Genomic DNA, 14,000 nt, shown 5'->3' with positions numbered 1-14,000 from the left:
CTAATTTATATTCTTTAATATTAAGGTGTCTTCCAAAATTTTATAGAAATAAATTGCTTCCCTATAATCCCAGCACTTTGGGAGGCTGAGATGGGCAGATCACTTGAGGTCAGGAGTTAGAGACCAGCCTGGCCAACATGGTGAAACCCCATCTCTATTAAAAATATAAAAAGTTAGCCAGGCATGGTGATGGGTGCCTGTAAACCCAGCTATTTGGGTGGCTGAGGCAGGAGAATCGCTGGAACCCAGGAGGCAGGGGTTGCAGTGAGCCAAGATCGTGCCACTGCGCTCCAGCCTGGGCAACAGTAGTAAAACTTCGTTTCTCCTCCCAAAAAAAAAAAAAGGAAATTGCTTCAATGAAGTGGAAGATCGTAGATTCATAACTTAATTTTGGTATCACCACTACCTTTTCACATTGTCAGAGTGAAATAGAACTTTTTTTAGTAAAATATTGATGAAGGTAATTTCTAATTGGAATTTGAGGAGACACTTTCCTTTTACCTCACTGGCTGTTCCTCAGTCTCCTTTGTTTCTTCTCTCTGACCTCTTAGCATTAGAGAGCCACTGGGCTCAGTCGTTATACCTGTTCTGTGCAGTATCTCTACTCACTTTGGTGATCTCACCCAGTCTCATGACTAAATATCACCTCTATGCTTGATGTCTCATGAATTCACAGTTCTAGCACAGACGTCTAATTCCAGATTCATGCAGCTGTGACTGTCAAAGAGACATTTCAAACTTAAGATGTCCAAAGCCAAACTGAATCTCCCAGAACCTCTCCATACTCTTTCCCATCCTTGCAGCTGCCAGGGCCAAAAACCTTGGTGACAACTTTGATTCCACTTTCTCATACCATGCATCCTATTCATCAGCAAATCCTGTTGTTGGCTCTTCCTTCCAAAAATATCAAAATCCCACCATTTTTCTCCTTCACTGTTACCGCTGGTCAAAGCTACATTATGGTAGTGTTAAAGTATACAAATTAGATTCAACCTAAATATCCTACAGTAGGGGAATAGTTACGTATCAAAATTCACTTAATACAGTTGATTACAATCTATGGCTTGAAGACACTAGCAATAGGAAGAAAATCTGTACCTAAATTTGCATGATAAAAAGCTTAATATAAATTACACATATAATTACAAATATGTAAAAATCAGATGCATAGGAGGAAATGTCCTGAAGCAAATAACATCAGTATTTCAGCTGTCTTGTTTGCATTGGCCAGTTTCTGTTGCCTATAATCAAGCATTTTGTAGCTCCCATTATATAGTTGTAATTTATTCATCAGTTTTCCCAATTGATGGATATTTAGTTTGCAAAGTTTAACACAAAATAATGCTGCAGTAAACATCCATTTACATGCCTTTATTTACTGTAATTTCTAGCATATAAATCCCCAAAAGTTTGTTGGGTCATGTTTGTTCTTTTTAAATGAAAAAATAAATGTATATTGTTAAAAATCTAGCATTCTAAAAAATTTACAATTCAGAGTAAGTAAACCTCTTGCTACAACCTCTGTCTTCCCAGAGGTCATTATAAGTTTCTTGTGAATCAGAAAACCTGTTAACCAAAAAAAGTGACTAAGGCAAGTGTCTTAAATCAGTAGAGGTTTATTTAGCCAAAGTTTAAAGACATACCAGGGAAAAAAATGCAAGTAACATGAGCATCTGTGACCTGAGCTTTCCAAAGACGTTTTGGAAACTCATTATTTAGGAGGGGAGAGCAAGGAAGGAAAAGGGAGAGGGGTAGGCAGTGAGGCAAATGATTACATTCTTGTGAGACTCTGGTTAACGCTCAGTAAATCTGTTTCACATAATATAAGGTAAACTTTGAAAAAAGGGAATAAAGACTCAATTATACATCCATCTTAGGGTAGGCAGAAGAGTGGTTGATCTTGTCTCATCCTTATTCTGTACCTGGGAAGATAAGCTTGTTAATGGCATTGTCAGTGTGAGATTTTAACAGAACTTGGTTTTAAGAATTAAACTTAGGGTGCAGACCCAAGGTTACAATTGCCACGTGCTGGTTTTATAGCTCTCCACAATGAGAAGGGAAGGCCTTGGGGCTTCCGTTAATACTCCCCCACCTACATGGAACATACTTAGGTTTGGCTACTCCTACTCAACCTCCAAGTTTCTGCTGGGATGTCACTTCCTCAAGGACTCCTTCCCTGGCATCCCACTTTCTACCCCACCCCATTATACATTTTCATTGCATATTATACATCTTGTGTAACTAGTGTGTCTCACTTATTATACTCCAGTCCCAGACAACAAAGACCATGCCTGTGTTTTCCATCTTCCCAATGCTCAAGGCAATGCCTGGCATACAGGAACTCAACAAATGTTTACTGAATGAGTGAATGTGAGATTTAAGTCAAAGCCTATCATTATATTACAATTTTTTTTCTTTTTCTTTGAGGCAGTGTCTCTCTTTCTTGCCCAGGTTGGAGTGCAATGGTGCAATCTTGGCTCACTGCAACCTCTGTTGTCCCAGGTTCAAGTGATTCTGCCACCTCAGCCTCCCAAGTAGCTGCGATTACAGGCGTGTGCCATCACATCCGGCTAATTTTTTTTGTATTTTTAGTAGAGACAGGGTTTCACCATGTTGGCCAGGCTGGTCTTGAACTCTTGACCTCAAGTGATCTGCCTGTCTCGGCCTCCCAAAGTGCTGGGGTTCCAGGCGTGAGCCACCTTAAGTTTTTTTTTTAATCTTAAGCTTGATCCAGACCTACCAACCTCCCCAGTATAATGATTACATGGTAGTCCCTGGGTAAGTCCAGAGTTCCCACTAACTTAAGCCTCTCTTTGTGTCAATTTCATTAAGAGTGGTCCTTGCAAATACAATGGCCAAATTGCCAAGAGCCATTTCAGTCAACAATCAGGGTAAAAAAGGCTTGCAAAGGATTCTTTTGGTAGGGTTGCCATATTAAAATACCACAGACTGAATGGCTTAAGCAGAAATAACATTTCTCACAGTTCTGGAGGCTGAATTCCATGATCAAGGTGCCAGTAGGGATGGTTTCCTCTACTTGCAGATGGCTTCCCTCTTGCTGCTCTATGCATGGTCTTTCCTCTGTGAGCACATGTGCCTGGTGTTTCTGTGTCCTAATCTTCCCTTTTTACAAATACACTAGTCAGACTGGATTAGGGCCCACCCTAATCGTCTCAATTTAATTTGAAACCTCTTTAAAGGCCCCGTCTCCAAATAAGGTCATGCTCTGAGGTACCGGGTATTAGGAATTCAACATATAAATTTGTTGGGGGGCACAGTTTAGTCCATCAGAAAACCATAGGTAGCAGCCCTCCCAACAAGGTCTGGGGTGCAATGAGGTCTGTGCCCCAGGGCAAGGCCCGGTTCTCAGAAAATTAAAGCCAAGAACTCTGGGTTTGAATGAATATCACAAGTACATCATCTAGGAGTGAACTTCAGACCAAGTTTGAACAGATGCTGCTGTGGAGAAATGGATATTAGAAATTTATGTACCAATCATTTGAAATAAATGGTCCATGACTTCAGAGTTAACTTGGAAAAACATGCTTTCACTGTGTAAAATTAATTTTCAAAAAGAACAGTCAGCTATATTAGAAACATTCTATCAATTCATCAGCAGAAGAAAATAGAAAATAACCTGGTGCTTTACGTCTTCATCATGACAAGTGTAAAGCACATTTGGATATGGAGTTGGGCATCCCAGTTTTGGTCTGAGCTGCGTTATTTGATAACTCTCTGACTTCATATCATTAACTTCTTAAGAATTTCCTCGGGTAGTAAATAGAGGTCAGTGAACATGATCTCTTAAGTCTTTTGAAAGTTCAATATTCTAGCAATTTCTTTGTTAGTTTTCTATTTCATCTGCTACAGAAAACTCAACTGGCCTAATATAGCTAGTACGAACTTTCTGAAAACATTTTAAAGAACAGTTCAACAAAGTTTCCTGTTCATTACTACTTTTCTTTAGTATGATACACGTGAAGTGCTAATAACACCAATTTAATCCTTTTTAATGCACTGCCCCAGATTTCTTCATTTCCTGTAAATTATCCTTGTGATTTTTTTTTTTTTTTTTTGAGACTGGGTCTTGCTCTGTCCCCCAGGCTGGGGTGCAGTGGCGTGATCTTGGCTCACTGCAACCTCCACCTTCCAGGTTCAAGCAATTCTCCTGCCTCAGCCTCCTGAGTAGCTGGGATTACAGGCATGCACCACCATGCCTGGCTAATTTTTGTATTTTTAGTAGAGATGGGTTTTACCATGTTGTCCAGGCTGGTCTCGAACTCCTGACCTCAGGTGATCTGCCTGCCTCGGCCTCCCAAAGTGCTGGGATTACAGGTGTGAGCCACTGTGCCTGGCTATCCTTGTGATTTTTTAAAATGAAGAACTATATTATTTGCCTATATTAAATAACTTTTTATAGCTGTGAAACTGTTCTCTTGTGTCTTGTTGCCATGGTACAAATATAATCTGAAAAATTTTATAAAAATGAGGCTTTTTAGCATTTTTTTCAAAATAGGGATTTATTATAAAAATGATACAAACTGACTTTTGATCATTCACAACTTATGAAAAATTTTAAGCAATCTGTATCCTCCCTCCAAAATAGTGTTTTCTGCCTTTACAGTCTTCACTGGCAGTACATTCAGATGGTATAGAAAATAACTCACAAACATTCCATATAACTTTGTCCCTACAGTAAATCATTTTTAAAAACTTCATCAAGTTTCACTGTTACTGAAATTAGTTATAGACAGAAAGGATTACAGAATAAACAGTAAATGGTCACCTGCACTGAATTTTTCAAAGCAAAAATCATGTTATATTTTGTATGTTGTTTTATCCTGCTCCAAACACTTAAAGCAAAAATTAAAGATTTTTCCAGTTACCTGAAACTTCAAAAATCTATTGTACTTTGAAAAACTTTAAAAAGCAGCATCATTTAAATAGTGGTTAATTCACAAATGTATATGCAACAACATTCACCAACCCTAATTTCACTCAGGCCTGCAGAGTCACCAGCTCACAATAATTCAGTGCTCTGAAAGCTGAGGAAAAAGCCCCCGAGTAGTAAGCACACAACCCAGGGTGTTCAGGTGCTTTCTTGTGGTGAAACAAGGGTGTCAAAACTGAGGGGACTCTCCAATGAAAAGCAGCTCCACTAAACATCGGAATCCTTTTGACTCCATCCTCATCACTTTAAAACATAGGTGGTACAAAGGCTTCATACAGAAATTACTGAAAACTGTATTTTACACTAATGCTAACACAGATAATTGAGCAGAAAGAACTAAGAAGTACAAATTTTTCTAAGGTTTTCTTAATGGCAATGCAGACTTTTTTCTTTTGAGCTGGAGTCTCGCTCTGTTGCCCAGGCTGGAGTACAGTGATGCAATCTTGGCTCACTGCAACCTCCACCTCCTGGGTTCAAATGATTCTCCTGCCTCAGCCTCGCGAGTAGCTGGGATTACAGGCAACCACCACCATACCCGGCTAATTTTCAAATTTTTAGTAGAGACGGGGTTTCATTATGTCGGTCAGGCTGTTCTCAAACTTCTGACCTCCCGCCTTGGCCTCCCAAAGTGCTGGGATTACAGGTGTGAGCCACTGTGCCCGGCAAGCAATATAGATTAAGATGGGGTTATTTCCTAAAAACAAATATAATCCATATGTCATCTAATGTGGTTTAAATTAAAGATCACCTGTTGACACTATTTTAAAAGGCCTTGAAGGAAAAAGGGGGCCATTATTTTGAATATAAATAAATCATTCTTATAAAATTCTATTATCTATATAAATTGGCCTATTTTGAAATAATTTAGCTATTTCAATTACCATTTTAAGCAATAAAAGGCAAAAACAAAGGGAACCTACTGAATTGTACACTTAAAAATGAATAAGGTAAATTTTTTTGTGTATTTTATCACAATTTAAGAATTTTTTTAAATACTGAAAAAAAACAGGTTAACTTTTAGATAATGTGTAATACTAACAAGGACATACAATTAAGTAATCAAACTGCTTTTAGTAAGAAAATAAGTTTTTTTTTTTTTTTGAGACAGGGTCTCTGTCACCCAAGCTGGAGTGCAGACACACAATCATGGCTCACTATAGCCTCAAACTTCAGAGCTCAAGGGATTCTCCCATTTCAGTCTCCTTGGGAGCTGGGAGTAGGCATGTGCCACCATGCCCAGCTAATATTTTAATTTCTTTTTGTAGAGATGGGGTCTTGTCATGTTGCCCATGTTAGTCTCAAACTCCTGGGCTCAAGTGATCTTCCCACCTCCTCCCACTTTGGCCTCCCAGTATTGGGATTACAGGCATGAGCCACCATGCCTGGCCTGCTTCTTATTTTGTATTCCAAAATTCAAAGTCCCAAGTATCAAATCCCTAAATTTCCAAACACTGTCACAAATAAAGACTCAGTACAACACTAAAATAAACTACCTCCCCAAGATTAGATAGATTCAGGTGAGAGACTTGTTTTAAGGGGTTATAAAAAGAAACACCAGGGCTCTGCAGGAGAATCAGTTTTTAATTTTTTGTAATGTATCTATTTAATGGAATAAGTTGATCATAGATTTGTAAACCAAAAGGTAATTTCTCAAATATTTGGAAATAAAGAAAAGCTTCCCTACCATAACTTTTTGGTCATCTTTCTCATTCTCTTAGAATAATCCTAATCCCCTAGTATACCCTTACCATATATCCGTAAGGGCACCATAATATTATGCAAAGCACAGATATATATGCCTGATCTTTTATTAGACTTGCACCAGAGATTGGTGAAGCACTTCGGGCATGAACGCCAAAGCTGAGGCACACTGACCAACCCCCTGGGCATCTATAAAAGCAGGGGTGTTCTCTCTCCAGCTGGCTGCTCCTTCTGGAAGAGCTCTTTGATCTGGGTTAATCGGCCATAGAGCCTCTCTCTCAAAGGAGGAATGTGGTAGCTAGGGTCCAGAATATTTGTCACTCGGCGCTCTCTTTCTTGCTTCCATAACTTATATGGATGGGGAGGGAAGAATGGTCGTCCTCTCTCTCTTCGAATCTGTAACGTAATTCCACTTACAGCCAGCATGCCCCATACTGCCAGGATAATAAAGTCTAAAAAAAACAGTAGAAAAGTAGTTTGAACTCTAGTATTTTAAAATCTAACATAATAACACAACTCTCATGGACTAAATCTGTATCTTCCTTTCTAATAGACTTTCTGGTAAGTTAGCCCAAACGCGTATGTAGTTCCTCACTTACAAACCAAGGAATCAGTGGGGAAGCCACAGTCTTATTTTTGAAACTAGGAATTTTCTATTACAAGCATTTGAAAGTCCAGACAGATTGTAAAAGAATCAGTTGTTTGGATCCTTGGCCTTACAACATGTATGTAACAAGTACCCACAGTTGTTTGCGTGTTTTTCAGAGGGGGTTCAGGGAGGAAGGCAGTGATCTAGTTATACTTCACATATGTACATCATGGAACATCAGATGCCACCATGCTCATTTCTTTCCCATTCCACTCTGTATGGGACCCTATTGCACTCACAGAGTAGGTACAGGAATGCATGGAAAGATTCAACCAATCGTACTCAGCTTCTAGTAAAAGGCTTGGCAAAACACTGGTACTGAGAAGTTGGGAGAGTTTTAAGGTTTTCGAGGATTTCAAGGTCTCTACCTTCAACCTCTTATCCAAAGGGAAAGCTCTAGATAGTAGAGGGAAAGATCTACCGTAAAATAAAATCGTAACAATCACAATTGTCATGTATCTTCAATTCTAAGACATGCTTTTTCACTCTCCATATTTTAACATTTCTAAAGTCAACATATCTTACAATCTGTGAACATTTCATGTGGTAGTCATTTTTTTTCTTCAAAAATTTTATAGAAAATCGAATGGATAGAATCCTACAAGTGAGGGACACTACAGGCTTACTAATCAAAAGCTCTTTCAACTAGCAAATTGCATGCTTCATTAAAGGGAGGGAAACAAGGGAATAACTTAAAATTAAATCAGGTTGTCATTCTCATCCCTCATTCCACCCCCACCCATAAGTGTCAAACGTATTTACTGTTAGCATTTTTCTCCCCACTGAGAATGACCAGGTAAACCTAAATAATCTTGGAAATTTCTTAGTGAAATTCATCTAGTAGATTTTTATCATCATCTTAAAATTTTAAATGCCTTGTTCCCATAATCCTAAGTTATCATAACGGAGGGCTCTCAAAGCACTGTATGCTGTGTTTCCTTCTTTTGTCCCAGCTGACTTTCTTTAAATCTAGTTCCCAAGTGTTCTGGTTAGCACAGGTGGGTCAAGACTCTTACTGTGCTGTCACACTGGTTTTTGGATTTAAGAGTCTTACCATTAGTTTGAAAAGGCACATTTGTGAAAGCTCTGCTGAAATCCTTGTTGAGTGCTCTCTTGAGTACATTCAAAGTGACGTAGGAAAGGCTTGTGGACAAGTAACTGTCAATGGCTAAAACCACCGAATAGGAGCCAATGACTCCACAAGTCAGTATGTTCAGCTGTGGAAGAGTGGAAGAGTTTAGGCATCATCCCTGGTAAAACGAAAGTCATTTCTAACTGTCCACTGGCTTCAATGACAGGCAATCACTTCTGCTCCCTCAGGCATGAAAAGGGACCAGACCCACTCTGAGAGCTGAACAGAATTTCCCTGGAAAGATAAACTGAAAACAACCTTCAACATCCATATGAATTCTTAAAACACAGTTCAGCGTGTCCAAATACTATGGAAATATCTTCCCTGCGAAGGAACTTCAACAATAAACCTAATTAGATGAAGAACCACTCTTGTGATGCCAGCTGAAACTAATGACCCATTGGGTTGGTGGACTAGAGTAAGCACTACATTCTCTGCTCCTACTGTTAAAAGCATATGCCATTTGGTGGAAGAAAAAAAAAAAAACATCATGTGATAATCACAAATAGAACTTCCTTTGCTTTCATAGTAACAAGGCTATTTAGAAGCAGTCATCTGATAGAAATAACACAGTCCTCCCCAGTGAATAAAACATGCAAAATGATGAAATAAGTGATCAGCTGAACACACAGGATAACATAATGAATAAATCTAACTTTTGATGAGACACTTACTATTCTTAGGCAGCCCATGAAAACTACTGGAATGAGGATAGCTATGCAAGAGAAAGTGACCCAGAATACACCATCGTCGTGAAAAATCTTTAGGTTTCCTGAAAAAGCAAAAAGAAACTAAGAGTAAACAACAGCTTTACCAAGTTAGACTTCATTTCTTGGAACATCCAAACACACATATACATCAAAGGCTTAAAGTAACAACCAGGAAATATGTTGGCAACTAGAAATGAATTCTGATTTTCTTCATTTAACTGTCAATCTTCTTTGAAGGAATGTGTTCTAGAAAGTGGGTGGGTCGGGGGGAATCAAGCAGGTAAACGCTCTGCATTTATTAACAGAATAATTTAGAAGAGACTGGCATAGTCCAAGCTCTTCCATTCACTAGCTCTGTGACCTTGAGCCTCAGTTTCCTAACCCTCAAAATGAGATTGAGTTATATTATCTCCAAGCTCTAAATCACCCCTTTTAGTGCTACATTTCTGACTTCATGATTTTGTACTGCAAAATAAAGAATACAAATAAAGGCTCTCGAAGTTAAGCCATGAACCCACTGTAAACAGCAAATCCACTTAACAGATTTTTACCATCAAAGCATATCCTACATGCCACTGCACACTGTGACATGTGATTTCCTCATGTATCAGAAAGGAGGAACCAACCAAACCATCTGCTCTTCCCAAACCCTTCTCTGCTGCTGGACTTCAAAATGCTGCACAAATTTTCTGACCCAGAACAAATATATGAGAACTCCTCTTTATAAGTTAAGTTTAAAAAGCAAGAATAGCCTGACTGCTGTTTAATACTGACACTGGCACCACCATTCAGTCCATAAGACCTACATGTTCCATGTCAGAGTGAGAATCTCTAAGCTACAGGATTGGACCTTGAAACTCCATATTCTCTGAAGCCAACAGCAACATGCCATTGAGGTGAACCTACAGATTATATTCTCTAGTTTAACTATATTAACCTTCACAAAATATATATGTGGCTTTATTTTTAAAAAAAAAAAAGGCTTTCAAGAAATCGAGGGATTGAAAATAGTTAATGATGCATGCATGTGAAGAATGGACTCTTTCAGAGTATAAGCTCGTCGCTACCCACATAAAGTAGAAATTAGTAACCTAATCAGAACAGAGAGGTCAGCCAAATATTTTTCAAATGTTAATGCTTAAAAATATGGGTAGGCCTCTTGGCTGGGTGCAGTGGCTCACGCCTGTAATCCACGCCCTTTGGAAGGCCAAGGCGGGCGGATCATTGGAGGTCAGGAGTTTGAGACTTGCCTGACCAACATGAAGAAAGCCAGTCTCTACTAAAAAATATAAAAGTTAGCCGGGTGGGGTGGTATGTGCCTGTAATCCTAGCTGCTCAGGAGGCAGAGGCAGAAGAATCACTTGAACTCTGGAGGCAGAAGTTGCAGTGCACCAAGATTGCACCACTGTACTCCAGACTGGGATACAGAGTGAGACTTTGTCTCAGAAAAAACGTGTGTGTGTGTGTGTGTGTGTGTGTGTGTGTGTATGTGTGTATGTGTGTGTAAATATATGTATATATGTATGTGTGTGTGTGTGTGTGTGTGTATATATATATATATATATATATATATATATATATAGAGAGAGAGAGAGAGAGAGAGAGAGAGAAGGTGCAGTGGCTCAAGCCTGTAATCCCAACACTTCAGAGGCCAAGGTGGGAGGACTGCCCGAGCCCAGTTTGAGACCACCCGAGACAACATAGTGATTCTGTCTCTACTAAAAATAAAAAAACTGTAGTTCCAGCTACTTGGGAGGCTGAGGTAGGAGAGTGGCTTGAACCTTGAAGTTAGAGGTTGCAGTGAGCTATGACAGTACCACTGCAGTCCAGCATGGGTCACAGAAAGAGACCCTGTCTCTAAAAAATAAAAACATATGTTTGGACCCACGAGCATTGTGATGCTCACCCTAACTGTCCTTGCGCTATGAGATAGTTCATAAATAAACATATATAAAGAGCATATGCTAAAATTATTTTTACCAATAGGAATAGTATGTCAACAAGTTTAGAGACAACCTGCTCTAGGCTACTTTTATGAAGATGAAAATTAAGAGACCTCTCTATTTCTATTTTCTCATTCCTCACATCTATCCCATGAGATAGTTTCACAGATGGTGGAACAAAGTTTCAATACCTTGTCCAAGGTTATAAGCTAGTAAGGGAACTAGTGACAGAGCCAGAATGCATATAGAGGGTTTTCTTTCACACTTTACAATTTATGCTCATTCTACTCATGAAAAGCACATTAATTACTAGAAATTCTAACCTATCATTCCTGTATGCTCTAAGCATTAACAAAAGTGGGGAAGCCCAGTAAATGGTATTTGGTTTTTGTGGTCTTTTTGTTTTTGAGACAGGGTCTTGTTCAGTCACCCAGGCTGGAGTGCAGTGGCACCATCATAGCTCACTTCAGCCTCAACCTCCCAGGCTCAGGTGATCTTCTGGCCTCAGCCTCCCAGGGTAGCTGAGACCACAGGCATGTACTACCACACCTGGATAATTTTTTTATTTTTAGTAGAGATGGGGAATCACTATGTTGCCCTGGCTGTCTCAAACTCCTGAGCTCAAGCAATCCTCCCAGTTGGTCTCCCAAAGTGCTGGGATTATAGGCATGAGCCACTATGCCCAGCCATTAAGTAGTAGTTTATTTAGCACTTCTAGGATACAGCCTTGAATCTGTATTTTCAAAAACATCCCCATGTGAATCTGTCATTTAGCCAAGCCTAAACAACACTGCTTTTCATCAGACTGTCCAGATAAAAGGCTACCTGTAGCAGGGCCAGGAGGAATATGCTTGGCTCCAGTTTTGCTAAAGTTAGAACAAAGGGCCTTGGATAGACAGTAAACACAGGTTGTCAATTCTTTGTGGTCTTAGAAAAAAAAGTCTTCAGGGAGACAAGGGACTTGTACTCTATTATAATCTCCTGCATTCTCTAGAGTTGACAGCCTCATGAAATGGCTATTTTAATATCTAACAGTCCCATCAACTTTATTCTAATATTTGAAGAACATTATGGCAGAAAGGAAACAGCCAAATAGAGTACTTTTGAATACAGATACTCTTTTTGTTTTTGACAACAATCAGGAAATGTAACTTATTAAACAATGGCAAAGAAAGTTAACTTGTAAGTTAACCACATGTAAAAAACTGATAGCAATTGAATTACTTCTTTTAAAACACCAAAAAAAACCCTAGAACCATCCCTGTGCTACAGCCCCAGGGTGATGAGGTACCTCAGCGACACCTGGGGTTTGAGAGGGTGGGAGTAGAAGTTGAGGGTACAAGAGAAGACCAGAAACAAATAATCAGGTTCCCCAACTCAGCTGCCATCAGAGCAGTGCCCCTTTACCTCCATTATTTCTAATCAACACACACACCCCCTTATCACAACAAACAGATACAAAGCTAACTCTAAAGACATTCTATATTTCATCTAATGTGCCTGTGAGGAAGGAGGGACTCCTACTGGTTTTGGTGCTGTCTGGAAGTGTCACACCATCAGTGCAGATTTCCAGAACTCCACAGGAAAATCATTGACATGCGACACCACTCCAGGATGCAAATCCAATTAGACAGTATTCAAACAGTGACTCAGACACGCAAACCATCAGTTACATGTCGCCTACCCAGTGGAGTAAAGAAAGTCACTGACGAGATGAGGAACCCCAGCACTAGTCCAACACAGAGCATGCAGATCGAGAGGATTCCACATCGCCACCACGCAGCTACCAAGAACATTCCACCGACGCTTCCAGCGACAGCTGTCAGAATCAGACGCACTATACAAAGAAAGAGGATGAACTGCTGGATCACCAGTAGTACTTCCAATCGCATGCCCTAGACACACAATACCGTTAACAGCGACAGCTTCAGCTTTCTTTAGGTCAGGCACTGAGGGCTCTTCAGTGGTGCCATGAAGCCAGCACAGAGCAACCCTCTCTAGAGAGGGGTCTGCGCTGAGACAAAGAAACTAGCCAGGGAGCTAAAACCCCACAGGACCAGTAAGAGGCTTGGCTTGTCAATAAATTGGGGTTGAGGAAGAAAAGGTGACAAGCATTCTGTTAAATGTAATGGGGTGGGGGGGGTGTCTGTTTTTAGGTAAAGAAAACTTCAACATTTTGCTTGTTGTACATCTCATATCTTCAACATATCACATAGCCAAATCACAGATTTATAATCGATATGGGCCCTCCTTTCCCTAAGTACCAAGGAATTCATCATACAGATTAAAAACCCAGAAGGTCTGAATGAGTAGTTCAGAAAAGATGTTCAGAGCGTAGGTAGACCATTATTTTACACACACAGGCCAAACTGCAGAAGGAAACGTACAGTAAAACATGGCACCTGCCTTCTTGAATACCCAATTAAACTATGTAATTTTCACTTACCATCATACTTGATAGGTGTAAGTCTTGTAATCAGTATATAAAAGAAGAATCCCATGATGATAAAGCCTATGAAGAATAATTCTAAGTGGCAAACCACCAGGAAAGGAAAAAAGCAAAACAACAAAAGCTATGGTTAGGCACCTTTTTTTACAATGCAATTTAAATATTTAATCTACAAATACATGCTTAAGCTTCTGGAATTTACATATTACAGCATTCAGAGAAAAAAAGTTGTCTAAGGGGCAGAAGAAATTCAGCAGTCATGGGAGTAATTATTATTAAACAGATACAACATTAAAGTACTAACTACAGAATACACTTTCTTGTATATAGGTCAGTATCAATTGTTAAATTGTTATTTGTTCATTTCATAGCTCATTGTAGTATATTTATGTTTTCTGCTTAAAACAAGAATAGCGCTTTTGTCATTTGTGTCTAATCTGAAATTACACACTAAATTTGAATAGT

General features: G+C 39.3%; 1 protein-coding gene across 1 annotated transcript in view; it reads right to left on the bottom strand.

The window, feature by feature from the left end:
- Positions 1-6,512: 6,512 nt before the first annotated feature.
- Positions 6,513-14,000, bottom strand: part of TM7SF3 (transmembrane 7 superfamily member 3) — a 41,556-nt gene continuing 34,068 nt past the window's right edge. The window contains exons 8-12 of the mRNA XM_032284024.1: positions 13,533-13,613; positions 12,771-12,923; positions 9,108-9,205; positions 8,356-8,518; positions 6,513-7,104 (exon numbers count right to left, since the gene is read on the bottom strand). Of these exons, the coding sequence (XP_032139915.1) occupies positions 6,842-7,104; positions 8,356-8,518; positions 9,108-9,205; positions 12,771-12,923; positions 13,533-13,613 (758 nt within the window). The 3' untranslated portion in view covers positions 6,513-6,841. The remainder of the gene's footprint in view (positions 7,105-8,355; positions 8,519-9,107; positions 9,206-12,770; positions 12,924-13,532; positions 13,614-14,000) is intronic.

Source organism: Sapajus apella, unplaced genomic scaffold, assembly GCF_009761245.1.
Source record: "Sapajus apella isolate SASKATOON/1434 unplaced genomic scaffold, GSC_monkey_1.0 scaffold2, whole genome shotgun sequence".
Lineage (NCBI taxonomy): Eukaryota > Metazoa > Chordata > Mammalia > Primates > Cebidae > Sapajus > Sapajus apella.
Note: the sequence above shows the minus strand (reverse complement) of the source record. Positions and strands in the feature narration are given on the sequence as shown.